Source organism: Xiphophorus maculatus, chromosome 14, assembly GCF_002775205.1.
Source record: "Xiphophorus maculatus strain JP 163 A chromosome 14, X_maculatus-5.0-male, whole genome shotgun sequence".
In the NCBI taxonomy this organism is placed as follows: Eukaryota; Metazoa; Chordata; class Actinopteri; order Cyprinodontiformes; family Poeciliidae; genus Xiphophorus; species Xiphophorus maculatus.
The window spans coordinates 3097321-3116056 of record NC_036456.1 but is presented as its reverse complement, the minus strand read 5'-3'; the positions used below and the strand labels follow the sequence as shown (position 1 = coordinate 3116056).

Here is an 18736-nt window from a genome sequence, read left to right as displayed (position 1 = left end):
GACTCAAACGAGGCACATGTAATGAGAAAACTGAGACTGAAAGTGAAATGGGCTCCTGGGGGCCTGGGGGGATGGGTGGGGGTGACAAACATCAGCTCATGTCACAGGAAGAGGCAGCCCACTGTGGTCAAGTGCAACTGAAATCAGCAGGTCTGCAAGGGAACAACGGAAACAAAAGCAGACAAAACTCACCGAGTCATTTTAGATGAAATATCAGCCTTTGTGTTCATGAAGTTGTTGTTAATGTAATAAAAGAAAAGTAGAGCTCATGGACAGATCCGTCACTCTGTATGGCAAACAGTATTTGTCATTCATCATGCATTTGTAAACAACAGTGAAGCTGGTAATCCCGCCCCCAAGTTACTTTCCACTGAGGTGAGAATTTACCACATAGAAACTGGCCTGTAGCTCTGCAAAAACAGAAAACAAAGCAAAGCAAAACATGTGCAACAGAAACTTCTCACACTAAAGCACGACTCCTGTCCTTTAAACTGACCCTCTGCAGAAACTACAAACTGCACAGGAGTTAGAATAGAATAGAATAGAATAGAATAGAATAGAATTGTACACCTGGAAATCCAAGTGTACTTGTAGCAAGTTAAATGCAAATGAAACATGTACATGGGGCTAAGGTAAAAATGCAAAAATAAAAATAAGTGACTGTACAATAAAGGTAAATATACAACATGGAAATACTAATACTGTACAGTTGTTAGTATTATAATAGCATACTCAGATCAAAAGAAATCATCAGGGATGACCAAATAACTGCAGGGATATAAATACCTGCTGGGTTTGTTGGGAGCATTGAAGGTTCTAAAGTCTAACAGCTGCTGAGAGAAGGATCTATGGTAACTCTTTGTTGTACACCTAAGATGCAGCAATCAGTGTCACTAACAGAGGTCTTCACTTCTGTAACAGCTTCATGCATGATGTGGGGGCCACTGTGATGTTATTTCATTATTTTATCTCCCACTACCTTCAGCTCATGTGTAACCCAGTGGTCTCAAACTGTATTCCTCGAGGACCAGCAACGTTGTTGCTGGTCCTCGAGGACCAGCAACGATGGATCCTTTGTCCTACACACCTGAATTAAATGGTAAAATGACCTTCCTAGCAAGGCTGTCCAGCTCTACAGAGCTCTGCTAATGAGCTCATGTTGGAGCCAGGTGTTGCTGAAGCAGAGAGACATCTAAAAGTTGCAAGACCCCAGTCCTGAGAGGGACCCCAGTTTGAGACCACTGATCTAACTGCTTCCTCTCAGTTGGTTTGGTCTTACTGGTTTGTTCAGCCAGCTGCCTCTGCCTCTCCATTCTGATCACCTTTTTCTGGATTGGACTGTATTTCTTTGAGGAACCCATCAGTACCAAACGTAAAGGAAACTGATTTTTCCCTCAGGTTTTTTCCCACCTGTAGTGACGTCGTCCACAAGATGGGAATCCTTGGAGTTCTCTCCAGATGGCCCTCCCTCTCAAAGGGACCCTGTCCCCTCGGGAACGGAGCACAATCAAAGCCGTCATGGAGGTCAGTGACTATATGACCATATAACGTTGATCTATCAGTAAATGACCAAGCCATCACTTTCCCTCATCGTGGTTCCTGAGTGTGTCGCCAGCAGGTCAAACATCAAAAACATGCAGTTTGTTAATAAAAGCTCTAAGTTGCCTTCTGAGTCCTGTTGTCTTTTCGGGGGCCCCTGAATCACTTATTACAGTAACTATGTATTTTTCAGTGAATTTCTGCTGAGGTGGAAGATTATGACTCACAATGACAAAACAAGCAAAAAATTCAAATACAATGAATGAAGTGTAATAATGAGGAAAACTTGGATTCATCCTATAAACTCCCACAAAGTCTTATTTGAACAGCCAGTTTATTAGCGTAAGACTTGTTTTCATATTCTGCACTTGTTTTGATAATCCATAAAACTCCAAAAAGGTCTGACTTTACAAAGACAACTGACCCATTTCATTTACAGAGGAAGGTAGGAACTAGTTTTTCTCCTGTATGTTTACTTAAGAGGCATTTTGGTAAAAAAAAGACATATTTATATATATTTCTTGGAGTATTTGTACTACAATGTACTTTTTACTTAAGTAAAATATTTAAGGCTTTGCAGCTCTTGAGTAAAATTTTCCAGATACCCACAGTGAGTAACTTCACTCAGTGAAGACTCGTATTCATCTACTGTCTGACCTTTAAAGATAATCTTTCCCATTTAATAACTTTAATATGTAAGATGTCTTTGGGGTTAAAGCTTTGACGTTTTTCACAATGGTCTGTAGTTTTATTCCAAAAATGCCACTCTGCTGTGTGATTGTATTTATTGTAGTATGATGTAGAGCTGCTCAATTCCCAAATTCTGACACTTTCCAGTCTTTGTCTGCATTTTCTCTGGACTAATGAACTAAGTTTGGCCGCCATCTTTTTCTCAGAGAGAAAAGATTTCCGTCTTGCACATCTCCAATGGAAGTTCAATTTAAACCGTCTCTTTCTGATTGACATGTCTTTTCATATCAACAATATCAAGAACTAAGTCATGTGATGACATTTTAGGGTTTTTGGATTCTTCTTTTAGCATATAGAGGTCTGCTTTCAGGGTGAACCTACTAGAATGGGTATAGTGGGAGTTGTTTTAAATATCCCAGAATATTTTACATTTGACTGATTTCATGTTTTTGTAAATATTTTATTGGCTCTAGTGGTCTTTGATTGAAGGTAGTTAGACAATAAGGTGGGTAATAAGAGAGAGGGAAGACATGCGGCAAGAATCATCAGCCAGGACTCCAACCTGTGATAAACCTGTACGGCCTCCATATATGGGTTGTGTTTTTATCCCTCTGCCACCACAGCAAAAATTAGACCAAGTCAAATTCTCAACCCAAGTCAGAAAGAGCCTCGGCTTTCAGATTGAATTTGAATATAACGTGTTTCACTGAACTGAGTTAAAATGAACTTTCCAATAATATTCTAATTTGTGACAACTCAACAATACAACCTGTCTTTCATCAACTCAAATACTTTTAAAATTCCTGTCCACTTATTTTTCTGTGTTATCAAATCAGACGATGTTGTTTCAACTCGTTGTCATCATGTTCGTCTCTAATCCTTTGAAACTTTTCCATCGTCAGTGTCAACAACCAGTTAACTATGAAAACACTCCTCCCTCCTCCATGCAGTAAGATCACAGTAACTGGAGCACAGTTCAGATTCAATCATTGAGCTGATGTAGTCGAACTTTCCACACGATGATGAACTTCAACTTGTTTGGAGTTTTGCTCTGCATGTTCAGTAAGTACGCCTCCATTATGAATTGTTTACATGACTTTGCTGTCTGTTTGTGTGCTAATATCAATTATCAATATTATTTTGCTTTTCTTGAATGCACATTACAGGTTGGACCTCGACATCAGTTTGTCAGTTTCACTCAGTTGTTGTTCAGCCTGGAGGAGAAGTCACACTGCGGTGCTCAAATCTGAGCCGAGTTCCTGTGTTTCTCCACTGGTTCAAACTGGCTGATGGACCAAATCCCACTGTCATCGTGTCTATGAGTATGTCTGGATGGAGCGGTTTAAACAAAATTCAACTCGGCCGATTTACAATGACATCTAACATCACAGACCTTTTTTTAAACATCAGATCAGTGGATTTCTCTGATACTGGACTGTATTTCTGTGGAACACACACAGCTGGAAACCCAGAAATTTTCAGTGCAACACATTTAAAAGTTGACGGTAAGATTTTTAAGCATTGTCTGTAATATGAAAAATAAATAGAAGATGTACAAATTAATCTCATATTATATAACATAACAGCATCTATTTCAGTTTCTGAATTTATACATGTTTGTCTCCTCAGTAGATGTGTGTGATGAAGTAACAAATGTATCAACTCCGATCCTGAGTGCTGTAACAATTTGTCTAGTAATATTCATCATCTGTCTGGCTGCAAAAATTTGGATTTTGCAAAGAGGTATTGATATGTGATTTATATGAAACATGTAAAAATGTACAAACGCTGGATCTGTAAATATTTAACCAACCAGATGAACTGCTTCTGTGATTTAGCACAAGTTTGTACTCGGACTCAACCACAGAATGAGGTATGTGAACTAAAACTCTGTTATTGGTGATTATTATAGATTATAATCTATAGGTGTGGTTCAGTGGGAAGAATAATCATCTTACAGTTAGAAGGTTGTTTGCCCGCCTCATGCTGTTGCCCCCCTTAGGGGAAAAAAGTTTCCCCCAAGTTAACAACTGATTTGAACATGGGTGTGTGAATGTCGAGTGTGTGAATGTCGAGTGTGTGAATGTCGAGTGTGTGAATGTCAAGTGTGTGAATCTCAAATGTGTGAATGTCGAGTGTGTGAATGTTGTGTTTGTCTGGGGAAAAACAATTGTAATGTAAACGTTATTTGAGTGGTTGACAGAAACAGCACTGTATGAGTTTAGACCATTTATCTTTCCATGATTTGATTGGTTAAACTGTCTCCATCCACAGAATCTGAGCTCTGATGATCTGCATTATGCTGCTCCAAGTTTTCACATGAAAGCAGGAAGCAACAGAAAACCTGCAGCAGAGAGAGAGCTGGAGACAACTGTGTACACTGCCACGAGATAAATTCATGTCAGAGTGGAATAAAAGCCCCAGTATCTGTGCAGGCTTGATGCTGTTATTTTTTTTTATTTTTGAAATGTTAGAATTTCACATTTTGTTTGTGGCGGTTTTAATAGAACTGATTAAAAACTGATAAAGAAAGAGGAGTGGACTTTTGAGACAGACATGAGTCAAAAAAGATCACTCAAAACTTGGGACTTCAACTTTAATTTTTACTTTCAAAATATTTGACATTTCACTCTAAACATAAAAAATGTCATGAAGGAACTGCAACCCGCTGCACACCACTGACATTTAGTCAGGATTTCCTCCTTGTGCTGCTCCAACAGGAATATTTCATCTCTTGTGTTGTTTTCAATTAAAGAGGAGTGTTCAAAATAGCAGACTATGGGATGCCAGTGCTGCCAAAATGTAACTGCTTGCTGGGAAATGCTCTAGGATAAAGAGTACAAAGTAATGTCTTACCTTGAGGTATACTAAAAGAAAAATAAATAAATAAATAAATAAATAAATAAATAAATAAATAAATAAATAAATAAATAAATAAATGCCATTTCTCCATCATGTCAAACTTGTGGGTGACCCACAAAAAATGTGTTCTTTGTCGCCATTTTTTTTACATATTTTTATTAAAGCATAAGCAATGCACACCTTATAGCAATATAAATGTATTGCACTCAATGAGTGTGTTATGATGAAAAATGCAGTGATTTTATTGCTGGGCAGGGTCTGGTGGGGGTGTGGTTGTGGTGTTGGGAAACATGATTTGAATTTTCTTTGTTTTCAAGAGGAAAAATGATTCCCACATGTAAAATCTCAAGGTTCAAAGTACATGTTTAAAGATAATACATCTGTTTCACTGCCTTTAAAAAAGACAACATGTTCCTGATACATTTCTTGAATTAGTTAAGAGTTGCATCAGCATCCCATAATATAACAGAACAGCTGCAGGAGGAAAACACAAAGTCCTTTTGGGCATTCAGACTGAATGCTGTGATATTTCTGAAAACCACATGAAGAAAAAAATTACATGGTGATCAAGAAGCAATACATTTTAATGTGTAAAATGTAAACTGAAAATGCATAGGGGAGGCAACAGCCTGACTTCTTCAATTGAACTTACAATTGAATTGTAAGTTCAAAGTTCAATACAATAAGTTGAAGCATGTATAGATGGACAGAATACTTCGAAGACCTCCTCAATCCCACCAACATGCCTTCTATTGAAGAAGCTGAGCCGGGGGACTCTGGGTTGGGCTCTCCAATCTCTGGGGACGAGGTCGCCGAGGTGGTTGAGAAGCTCCTCGGTGGCAAGGCTCCAGGGGTGGATGAGATCCGCCCGGAGTTCCTTAAGGCTCTGGATGTTGTAGGGTTGTGTTGGTTGACGCAACTCTGCAATATCGCATTGACATCGGGGGCAGTTCCCCTGGACTGGCAGACCGGGGTGGTGGTCCCCCTGTTCAAAAAGGGGGACCGGAGGGTGTGCTCCAATTATAGAGGGGTCACACTCTTAAGCCTCCCTGGCAAGGTCTATTCAGGGGTCCTGGAGAGGAGGGTCCGTCGGATAGTCGAACCTCGGATCCAGGAAGAGCAGTGTGGTTTTCGTCCTGGTCGTGGAACACTGGACCAGCTCTACACCCTCAGCAGGGTCCTGGAGGGTGCATGGGAGTTCGCCCAACCAGTCTACATGTGTTTTGTGGACTTGGAGAAGGCATTCGACCGTGTCCCTCGGGGAGCCCTGTGGGGGGTTCTCCGGGAGTATGGGGTACCGGGCCCTTTGATACGGGCTGTCAGGTCCCTGTATGACCGGTGTCAGAGTCTGGTCCGCATTGCCGGCAGTAAGTCGGGCTCGTTTCCGGTGAGAGTTGGACTCCGCCAGGGCTGCCCTTTGTCACCGATTCTGTTCATTACTTTCAGGGACAGAATTTCTAGGCGCAGCCAAGGTGTTGAGGGGATCCGATTTGGTGGCCTTAGGATCTCGTCTCTGCTTTTTGCAGACGATGTGGTCCTACTGGCCTCATCAGGTCATGATCTGCAGCTCTCGCTGGAGTGGTTCGCAGCCGAGTGTGAAGCGGCCAGGATGGGGATCAGTGCCTCCAAATCCGAGGCCATGGTCTTGAGCCGGAAAAGGGTAGAGTGCCTTCTCCAGGTCAAGGGGGGTGTCCTGCCCCAGGTGGAGGAGTTCAAGTATCTCGGGATCTTGTTCACGAATGAGGGAAGAAGGGAGCGGGAGGTCGACAGGCGGATTGGTGCAGCGTCTGCTGTCAAGCGGGCGCTGTACCGTTCCGTCGTGGTGAAGAGAGAGCTGAGCCAAAAAGCGAAGCTCTCGATTTACCGGTCGATCTACGTTCCCACCCTCATCTATGGTCATGAGCTTTGGGTCATGACCGAAAGAACGAGATCGGTGATACAAGCGGCCGAAATGGGTTTTCTCCGTAGGGTGGCTGGGCTCTCCCTTAGAGATAGGGTGAGAAGCTCAGTCATCCGGGAGGGACTCAGAGTAGAGCCGCTGCTCCTTCACATCGAGAGGAGCCAGTTGAGGTGGCTCGGACATCTGGTCAGGATGCCTCCTGGACGCCTCCCTGGTGAGGTGTTCCGGGCACGTCCCACCGGGAGGAGGCCCCGGGGAAGACCCAGGACACGCTGGAGGGACTATGTCTCTCGGCTGGCCTGGGAACGCCTCGGGATTCCCCCGGAAGAGCTAGAAGAAGTGGCCGGGGAGAGGGAAGTCTGGGCCTCCCTTCTGAAGCTGCTACCCCTGCGACCCGACCTCGCATAAGTGGAAGAAGATGGATGGATGGATGGATGTATAGATGATTAAAGCTGAATTTTTCTTTGCTGACTCAGTAAATCATGACTGGACAGTCATTTTGAATACATGGTCAAAATGTTGCAGGCTTTAACTTTCATGTAAACCAAAAAAAATCTACAAAATTGGCTTTTGAATAAATGTTTTTGTACCGCAGCCTCTCAAGCCTGAATAGTTAAAGTCACATGAAAACATTTCCAGCATTTCCAAACTGAACGATGTTCTCTGAATATTAAAGGCGGATGACGGATCTTTGACCCGGAAATGAGATGCAGTGAATCCATCAAAGCTGTCAGACAGCAGCGTTAACTCACTCAGAACATTCTACTTTGTATAAATGATTCTATTCATATATAATCTGAAATTGCTCATGTAATCTTGTAATCATGTAATCTTGTAAAATAAATTTTATACAGATGTTACCGGTTAACATGTAGATCAGATTTAATCTGTAAATAAATCTTCTTAATTGTTGTTTTTTGTGCGGGATCAGTCTCATTACTTTCTTAATTTTCTGTCTGTGTCATCTATTTTTTTTAATATTTGCTGTTAAATGCATATATATACATATATATATACTGTATATATATAATTATTATTATTATTTTATTATTATTTTTATTTTATCAGAAATTCTACAGAATGTTATTATTACTCTGTGATAAAACTGACTTTTTATCAAATGACCTGTTTAAGACTCACAAATTAAAGTTCAGGACTTGGGCTTGGCCTGGGACTTGTAGTTGTTTCTGTTTGGGACTCGACTTCTATGAAAAAGACGTAAAGCTCACTTGCGCTGCCTCTGGTTTCTGGACTCACCTGAGTCCAACCATAAACGGCGCCATGATCATCGGTGTCATGGTTTTGAGGCAGAAGTTGTTAAATTATTTAGGCCAAGTTCAGTTTCAGAGCTGTGACGAGTTCTGAAACCCGACTGAAACTCTAACAGGTCATTACTGTTTGCTTGATTAGCATCTATTCTCTCGTAAAGAAGAAAGAAGGATTAGATATATGAATGCAGTTTATTAAATCAGCTTGTAAAAGAGAAGGTTTCCAAAGTAAAGGTTTAATTAAAACTACCTTAAAGCTTGTGGGACCTGCCCATGTAATGGTGTCATTAACTTAAAATTGGGGCAGTGATCAAAAGGAATGTTTCTCTAAATAATTTGATTGAGACGAGATCCAATATTCAAGTCGAAGGTTTGGAAGACGTTAATATTTTTGATAACTCAGAAAACTGACTCAAAATAGTCCAAACAGAGAACAGCTTCTAGTTCCATTCAGTGTTGCATCACTTACTGGGGATGAAGTTATCATGTTCAGGAGAACGTCAATAATTTTATTTCTAATAGAATAAATTTTATTTATGAAGAATCCCATAAAGTTATTACTGATGAGATCTGGGGGAATTAATGGCTCAACTGTTATGATTCTGGGTAAGTTTGGATTTGAATTTATTATATCTACCGAATGTCTCCTCTACTTATGGACAATTACTACATCATTAATCACATGAAAAATACGATTATTGATTACAAATTATTAATGATGAAAAAAGTATTTTCTATCTTTGCAATGAGTCTTTTTATACAGCAGTAAACCATCTATCCAGGTTAAGTTCTCCTCTAGATGTGTGGAGCTCCATGTTCTCTCTGATCTCTTCATGTTCTGCTTTATAGTACATAACTCTAAATGAAACCAGAGAACCAAACCTCCTATGGATAATTGATATTATTAAATGGTCGACTTTGACTAATGCCACACAAACATATAACAGATTCCTAGACAGTTGTTATAAGATCTACGATAACAAAATCTTCTCAGTACTCAATCAAAATAAATTCAAAGGCTATTAAAAATAGTCAAACAGCCAGAGGTTATGAAATGTTAGGGTTTCTCAGCACAAGATCTAAAACCAGTGGTCCTCAAATCCAAGCCTTGAGGGGCCTGCAGCTTTTACATGTGTCCCTGGTTCAACACGCCTCAATCAAATGATTGAATCACCTCCTCAGTATGCAGTTGGGTTCTGATAGTGAACTCATTATTTGAGTCTGGTGTGTTGAAGCTTCAAAAACATCCAGGACATGAAGGACATGCAGGACATGCAGGACATGCACTTCTCTCCTGGCAGTGGAGGATTGTTGTTTACAGTGGAGGCAATTTACAGTAAGCTTCACAGCGTCAAACTGGTGCAGTTCATATGTCAAGGGCAAACATGAGAGATTTGGTCAAATCGAAAACCTCAACAGAGTCCACCAGAACCCAGAACCCTGGGCCGGTACAAGGAGGTTTTTACCAGGCTACATCATGTCTAACCCAGACATTTTCCCAAACCAGTACCAGTACATGTCCAACCCTAAACCTGACCTAAACCCAGTTCACACTTTAGTCCTAAGCCTTTTGGTCTACTTAACCAGTAAGCTAAAAACATCATCTCTTCTTTTTGGGTCCACAACCTTTGGACACCATAAGGAGCCGTCTGTCCTCACAATGTAGTATTTGTTGTAAAACTTCCTCCTTACGCTCCACTGTGTTCTCAAACACAAGGCCACACACACACACACACACACACACACACACACACACACACACACACACACACACACACACACACACACACGTGCGGGGGTGAACCCCTGCACACACTCACCCACCCACCCCCGCACACACATTATGCAAGACTTTGCATTGGTTTCATTTATTTCCACAGCCTAAACAAAACCCAAACCTAAACTCAATACACACCTTAGTCCTAAACTTAACTCATTACCCCAAAAACAGGACTTTATCTCATGGATCCCACAATTTAGTATACATTATTACAGTGAACCTTACAATGTATCAAATACAAAGCCACACACACAATTATATGCTGAGGTTTAGCAGATTAAATTCACTCAAAAGAGCTGAATTTTAATCTCTGATGTCTATATAAAGTACCGGCTGGGGGATGTAAAGACGTTACAGGGTTATAATAGGGATTAAAATGGGTGACTGTATATTAATATTTTCTAGTACATTGTAAAATAAATGTTACATTATATAACATTTGGTATTATTTATGTATTGTATTTGAACTCTGTGGAAGCTTGAGAAGACTTGAGTTGTGTTCATTTATGGTAAATATTTGAGAAGAAATTTAAAAAGCTTTCATCTGAAACATAAGCATTTGATTTATTAACGTTATATTCAGATGGACTTTCCCAAAAAAATTGTCTGCACGACATGAATAATTCACAAACAAGAAGCAGTACCAGCTGAACCCGTTCTAATCAAATCATTGAGAGCTTCAGTGTGAGGAACCGGAACAGCTCACCACTTATAGTCGATAGCAACTGGAGCACAGTTCACTTTCAAACATCTCACTGGTGGATTCTTACTGTTCACCCAATGGGGAAATTCAGCCTGATACTGGCTGTATTCTGCACTCTCAGTGAGTAAACCCACATTCAAATGAATTCAGAAACACAATTTTCTGGGTTGGCGTCGGTCAGCTGATCCGGTAGAACTGGATTCGCTCAGGTCAGTTTGTTTAGTGTTTGTTAAGCTGAACTTGGTGGATGTTCTGTTGTCTCAGGTTGGGTCTCCACGTCAGTTTTTGACTTTCACACTGTGGTGGTTCAGCCCAGAGAAGAAGTCACACTGTGGTGCTCGAACTTTTCTACTCTCCCCGTTCACATATTCTGGTATAAACTTGTTGACGGATCTAACGCCAGCTGCATCTCATCGATGTTCAGTCCTGAAGTCAACGCTTTGATGAAAGAAGGATTTAAAAATGATAAATTCAACATGACATCCAACAAAACAAACATTTTCCTGAGCATCAAACAGGTGGATGCTTCAGACTCTGGGCTCTACATCTGTGGATATGGTAACAATTTTGAGTGGAAGATATTCAGTTCAACATATTTACAAGTTGAAGGTAAGAGACACGAATCTTTTTACACATTTTGTTTTAAAATTGAATTTTGAATCTGTCTTTTATTGAACCATTTCTCTCCAGTGGATGTGTTTGTTGAAGCGTTCTGGATCCTGTGTGCTGCATCTATATTCCTTTTAATAATCATCATCTGTCTGGTTGCAAAGATTAGGAGAATTCAAAAAGGTATTGAGTATTCTTTATTAATGAAAGTTCAGAAATGTACAAACTCTTAACCACCTTCAATGGTTTTTCTGTTATTCAGCTCGAGCCGACAGTCAGAATCCACAACCAAACAAGGTAATTTCATTTTAGCTGTAATACCTCAGTATCATTAATGATTTGTTAAAGTCAATGTGTTTGTGTTGACAGAATCCAGATGCTGATAACCTGAACTACGCAGCTCTGACTTTTAAAAGCCCCAAAACTAAAAGAACCAGAACAGCAGAGGCAGAAAAAGACCTGGAGACGACCGCAGTGTACGCTGCCACCAGACACACTCACCAAGTGGAATAATTTTACTGCTTTAATTTATTCATCTTTGTTTGTGGGACTTTGTGGTTTGTTTTAAAGAGGGAATATGAATCTGTTCAAACCTTGTTTTAATAAAGTTTTTATTTGAACATACTGTAACTCTTACTCAGTCTTTTCTTAAGTGTTCACCAAAAAATAAGACTTACAAGAACATCACATGAACAATGTATGACTGACTTCAGTCTGCAGTGTCAGTGAGCATAAAGGTAGCAACAGCATCACTCCAGTAGATATACACAGTGTGAAAAATTATTAGACAAGTTACATTTTAAAAATGTCCTTTTTCTTTATAGCTTTATTTTTTATGGAGTTTCACTTCTTTGATCTGTTAACAATCAACACAATTAGCATATACTGTAATTGTGTTCACTATAAAACTCCTGTTTACAAAATGTCCATAAATTCTCAGGTGAGATCAGAAAGGAGGACAAGTCATTAGAATTTCATCTTTAAGGTCTTGACTGGCCAATCACACGGCTGTCTGCTTTCATGCACTCAATGGAGAATTGTTCTGCATAAAATTATGAACCTCTTGAAGATATAAATTTGATCTTGTACCAAAATGTGTCCTAAAAATTAGCAGTAGGTTTTGGAGGTGATTCTGATTCCAGCTTTAACCCAAAGAGGTCAAACTAGCTCATGATTTAGAATAGAATATACTTTATTGATCCCCAAGGAGAAATAGCTTATTTGTTGAAAGAATAGAATAGAATTCAACTTTATTGTCATTTCACTGTCACAAGTACAAGCAACGAGATGTAGTTTGCATCTCTCCAGAAGTGCTCTACGAGATATAAATATTCATTTACAGATGTACAAGACTATGTATGTATGGACTATAAGGGGTTATAGCAAGAGATATAGATATTGTGTAAAGTTACTCCATCTTAGGTAATAAATACAAAGTTTGTAAAATATATACCTTAAAGTAATCAATTCAAAATGACTAGATATAAACAAATAAATAAATAAACAACAAGCAATCACATGTAATATATTAATTGATAAATAACCTATAAATCTTTTTTTAATCAAACAGCCCAGACGTGGGCATTGTAAAGCCTGATGGCAACAGGCAGAACTGACTGTGTGGCGCTCTGTGCTGCACCAACAGGATGCTGGTCAGTCATATTTTGTGACAAAATGTAAATCACAATAGAAAACTAAAATGTGATGGAAATATTCTGGAGCTGCTTAGCAGAAGGAGCTGATTCACCTCAGGCCTGCTGTTCTGAGTTGTGTCAGACCCACACTGACACTTTCAGCTGTGAGAATGTTGCAAAGTGATGCTTTCAACCACAGGAAGAGTGCACTACATCTCCATGCAACAAAACCACAACTTTACCAGATTTCTAGTTCAAGGATCTTCTGATTTAATGTAGAATATGCAAATATACCTTCATTTACTTCTAAATCACTTTGTGTTTTGAAAGTAAGTTCTGAGTAATGTCTTTCTTTTTTGACATCTGATGAATCTTTCAGTTTTTGATCCCACAGACAGTTTTCTAACTACCTTTCTGTAGCTAACTAGCGAGGCTACAGAAAGGTAGCTAAGGTAGTTAGCAGCAGGGACGTGTTGTTCAATGCAGAGGTTCAGCTGCAGCTAATAACTGTTCATAAGTGCTTCATATTGTTGCTTATAGTATGCAAGATATCTGTTAATAAGTTTGTTTGAAATTTGATTTCATTATTTCTACATAATCTACCATCACCTTTCCAGCTGACTAGTTTTTGCCAAAATCTAAAAGTTTTTTTGTTTTGTTTTTGTTCCAGTCAGTAAGCTGATTTTCAAAGTGAGACCATAAAACTTCCAATTGCTGGGATGTTTTTTCCAGATCAGGTAGTTCTGAAGTTCTTGTGGCCCAAAGATCATTTCCATGATCACTGGCTTCAGTCTCTGAGCTTCTCTAACTAAACTTCATCATGAGCTCATCAGGGGTTTTTCAGTTAAAGACAACACTAGTTTGCACAACTCTGAAGAATCTCATCAATCCAAAAGTTTATTGAAAAGTAATGAAACTCATATTGATCGGCACAGTAAAAGTTTAGTGGAAAATGTAACAAAGTTGCACCTGTTTACTCAAAGCACAATGTTTATTATCCATTCATTTTGGTTCCTATGTGTTTTTTCTAATTGATTCTTTATAAAGTAAGAGAGATTATGACACCAGAGGATCCACAAACAGTTCTAAGTTGTCTCTCTCTCTGGCAGCAATGATTTATGTTCTTCAAATAACCACATTTGTAAAGTGGCTAGCTAAGTTATGAAAAATACTTTTAAATGTTGGTTGTCAAAGGATGAACTAGAACCAAAGATACAAAATGTTTGTATCTTTGGGTCTGGAATAAAATGAAGTCTTTACATGCCAACCATGTTTCAGTTAGAAAAAGTCGGGTACAAAATGACTAAATATGGCAGAAGCAGCCATTGTTTTCAATTATAGATCTGGTTCTTAGCATTATGGTCCAAGCTTGCAAACAAATGGAATTGTGTTACATAATATATATTCATTATCAGCATAAAAATTAAGTTAATTTTGTGCTTTTATTTCTGTATTTCAACATTTATTTTTCAAGGGGGGGAATGTTCCACTAACAAACAATTTCAATGAATTCACAAAAATAAGAACTAGGTACTGAATTTTATTTTATTTTATTTTATTTTATTCGTGTCATTAAAGAACATTTGTTTTTAATTTTGAATATTTCAGAAGTTGCAGTTTGTGGGCTTCTATTGTAAGATTTTCAGTGGAACACTGCAGGTTGAGAAATCTCCAATATTGATGTAAACAGTTATAAACACATTTTGTCTGTGTTCTGTAATGGACAGAGGAACTAAGCCATGAGGACACCAGAGGTATTTTGAATAAAAGGTGGGTTTATTTACCTAAAAATGCTCAAAACCAAACAAATCTAATTATGTCACATGGCTCTTCAAAGAGATTAAATGAAATTAACAAAGTTTAGCCTTAAAAGCAACTTAATGTAACTGTAAACTAACTGGTTAACAGTAAAATGCTAACCTGAACAACAGACAAAGATGGATTTTAAAATTGGCAGATCAGACCAGTCTGGCATTAAAGGGGACGAAATGATTTCACATCACTCAACAAAATAAACCAACAGATAGGTTGCAATCAATTAAAGTTACTACAAAGAATAAACATGACTTTAAGTACAAAAAAAACACTGATAAATCAAAGAAAACAGATTTTAAAAAATAGCAGTTTGCCACTTTATCATCCTCTGGTCATTTCTGGTCAACTTGATAGTCAGTATTACTTAAACCAGCACTTCCTGTCTGTAACACTGCTACAATAAGAAAAGATGTAATCAATAAGAAAAAATATTTAACAAAGTTAAACATCAAAAACAAAACATGTTCATTTAGCATACATCATATTTATCCTCAGCAAAGAAGGTTTAAAAAACATTTGTTGAAAAATATTTTCTTTCTCCTGAATGAAAAAGTTTTAACAAAAAGTTTTGGTAAAAAAAATGTCTGGAGGTTGACCAAGAAGCATAATTTGCATTGGAATATTTAATTAAAGAGGCAAAAATATTAAACATAAAGGCCATGAATCACAAAACAATAACTTATTGTATCACATTACATGTTACCATCTGAAGTGATTTTCTGTTTAATCAGCTACTTTTGGTTTGATTTGCACGTCTTGATTGACTTTTTTTATTTGATTTCTTTTCAGATATTAAAATATGAGTGCAACATATTCAATAAATTAGAATGATAGACTGTTTTATGCTTAAATTCAGATCTAAAATGTAAAATGTCATGAAAAGGTTTACTAATTTAATAATTTCAAAAAGAAATTAGTTACATAGGCTTACCACACACAATTATTATTTTGAGCCTTTATGTCTTTTAATGTTGATGATTATGGACCACAGATACTGGAAACTCACAATTCAGTGACTCAGAAAATGTGACTATATTTGATGAAGACATTTGAAACAGAAATGTCAGGTTTCTGAAAACTATGTTCAATTCTTATTATTCATTTTCCATAAGGCATAATTATCAACATGACAAGAATCTTGGAAAATCAGAATCAAAATTCCTTTTATTGGAATTGTTCTATATGATACATTTCCATTTCTAAGATGACTGACAACAAATATGAAACTTCTATGCAATAAAATTTTTAAGATGGAATACTAGATTATAATCACAAAATCAATATTTAGTAACAGAATATGCTACAATCTTGGTAGCCATAAAAACTGTATTGTGTATCTACCATATAGTCAAGTTTGATAATAAAGACATTTTTATGGGAGTCCATAGAAAACTTAACCTTGTATATTTTAGCATTATAGGTGGAAGAATTTGTTCATTTAGTTACTGAAGAACTAAAATACGTTGTTTTGTTCATCTGTAACAGAGTTGAGAAGCAGAACAGCTGAAAGGTTTATTTGCTCTTTCATCTGCTGTATAATGTAGTTGGAATAAAGAACCTTTCGCCAACAGAATATATCTGTATCTCTCAACATCAGAGTTAATAATATGTATGTAGGTTAGAGTTGATCTTTGAACCACATTCTTGACTTTTACAGCTTCTAAAAACTATTTCAGGTTGATTTATTTTTCATGAGTTTCTCTTGTTGCAGCGTACAGAACATCTGTCTCCAGCTGTTCCTCGTCTGACAACCTTGCGTAGTTTTTTGCTTTGGGGTGTGATTTCAGCGCCATATAGTTGAGACTATAAAGGTCCAGATTCTGTAAGAGAGTTTCCTGTTCAAATAACTTTTAAAATAATTGCAACATACAGAGATTTAGGTCCATGTGTGATTACCTCAGAGGGTCGAGGATTCTTTCTCTCCGTTTGACCTGAATGATAGAAACAGTTCCTCTGGTCAGATACTGATTTAAAACTTTAGTTATTATAAATTACTGCTGAAATGAAACCATAGCAACCTGTTTGTATTGTCCTGACAACCAAAGCAACAATGACGACTGTAAGGAAGACAGCAACGCAGCCAAGAATCACACAAGGCAGATTGAGAAATCCGTCTGAAACATCTGAGGAAATCACAAATGGAAAACATATTAGCAACACTGAACTAAAAACAGTACAAAACTGATACTAAATGCAGAATCTATAACATCCATCTTACCTTCCACCTCTAAGTATGTTGCAGTGAACCCTGCAGGGACTGTTGCTGCATACAGTCCACAGAAATACAGTCCAGAATCTGAGACATTCACTTCTTTGATTTTCAGAAACAGGTTTGTAGTATTAGATGTCACATAATATTTACTGAAGTGGAAACCATCAGATAGAGAGACATTAGACTCTGCACTGAGCATAGATGAGATGCGGCTGGCATTGGGACTGCTGTTCATCTTAAACCAAAATATGTGAGAGAAAACTTTACTACTGTTGCTGCACATCAGTGTGACGTCTTCAGCAGGTCGAACAGAAACTGTGTGAAACTGACAAACTGACACAGAAATCCAACCTGAAACAGAACGGAAGGATTTTCTTTAATGTTTCAAACTAAGTTCACAACAGATGACAGAGACGATGACACTGAGAAACAAACAGATGTTAATAAGTAGAGCCAGATGTACTTACTGAAGGTGCAGAGTGAAGCCAGGATGAAGTTTGTCATTGTGAGCGCAGTAAGACTCCACCAGTTAAATGTTAGTGGCTGAACTGTGCTCCAGTTTATAGCGTCTCTATAAAGGAGGTGGAGTGTTCTTTGGTTATTTGGCTGTTTCTCACATTAACTCTGAGAATGAGTTCAGAAAATAAAAACTAATAAATATTAGGTGTATTCAGAGGATATTACCTGTTATTTAATTTGAAGATTTGTAAACATTTAAATAATTGATATTGTAAAGAAAACATAATATCCTTTACTAAAATAACAATTTTACATTTACCCATCCAATGTTTTTTTTTGTGCCTATTAATTCAACCGTAGCTTAAAATGTTTTGTCCATGTTGATCAATGTTTTACTTGAGAAGGCATAATAATGACAATAATTTAAGGTATTAAATGCTATTTTTCTCTGAGTTACTAAATCAACTTTTTATTGATTTGATGATCAAAGGTGATATTATTACTGAAAGTCTTTAAGGTTTACCTGTCAAATCAAGGATCTTTTTTTTTAAATTATTGTTATGGTCGCATTCATGTCATAGTGGAAACAGATTAAACCTTCACCTGCATAAGTTTTGACGTTCTCAATGATCTTTCAAGTCTGAAAATATGAAGCCTTCAGTTTAACCACTTTGATGTGAACAGTTCAGACTGTTAGATGTAACAAAGTTGTCTCACATTTGGAGGTTTGAAGTTGATCTTTCACTGTCCAATCAGGTTTGAAGAAGCTTCTTACTGAAGTGTCTTAATTTAATCATTTATAATAGTTTCTAGTTGTGAACTAACTAACGTTTCTGTAACTCCAGAAACATTCGTCTTACTTTTCAAATGTCTTCATTGACATTATTATCACTCAGCCAATAATTTAATGTGAACAATATATTATAAATGTGGTTATCGCTCATCCTCCTTATACACAAGTGATGTTGCATTTGCTACATTATTAGTATTTTTCTGTGTGAATATAGATTACAAAGTTCCTCAAACTAGACTGGACAAATGAATAACTGAACAATGTGTTGTCTGATTTAAGACACCCGATACGGAGCAAAACTATAGGAGTCCATGTCCTGGTTCTGCTGATTACAGTAGTTAATGGGTAGAGTAGGTGACGAGTTAAACAGCTTGTTTATCAAAGTGTTATGGATTAGGAAGGAAAGTCATGAAGACTTTTTGTTGAAATCTAAACATTTGAAGTTAGAACGGTTTTCAAGAAGCCACAATAA

General features: G+C 37.7%; 2 protein-coding genes across 2 annotated transcripts; one reads left to right on the top strand and one right to left on the bottom strand.

Annotated features, from left to right (window-relative positions):
- Nucleotides 1-10770: 10770 nt before the first annotated feature.
- LOC111611137 lies at nucleotides 10771-12003 on the top strand. The gene is made up of 5 exons (XM_023346812.1): nucleotides 10771-10862; nucleotides 11007-11351; nucleotides 11433-11534; nucleotides 11614-11648; nucleotides 11721-12003. Exons 1-5 carry the CDS (start codon nucleotides 10820-10822, stop codon nucleotides 11862-11864), a joined length of 669 nt encoding a protein of 222 aa, XP_023202580.1. The 5' UTR covers nucleotides 10771-10819; the 3' UTR covers nucleotides 11865-12003.
- A 2560-nt stretch (nucleotides 12004-14563) lies between these two features.
- LOC111610892 lies at nucleotides 14564-17541 on the bottom strand. The gene is made up of 5 exons (XM_023345957.1): nucleotides 17480-17541; nucleotides 17019-17363; nucleotides 16819-16923; nucleotides 16697-16731; nucleotides 14564-16620 (listed from the first exon to the last, which is right to left on the bottom strand). Exons 1-5 carry the CDS (start codon nucleotides 17514-17516, stop codon nucleotides 16483-16485), a joined length of 660 nt encoding a protein of 219 aa, XP_023201725.1. The 5' UTR covers nucleotides 17517-17541; the 3' UTR covers nucleotides 14564-16482.
- Nucleotides 17542-18736: the final 1195 nt, after the last annotated feature.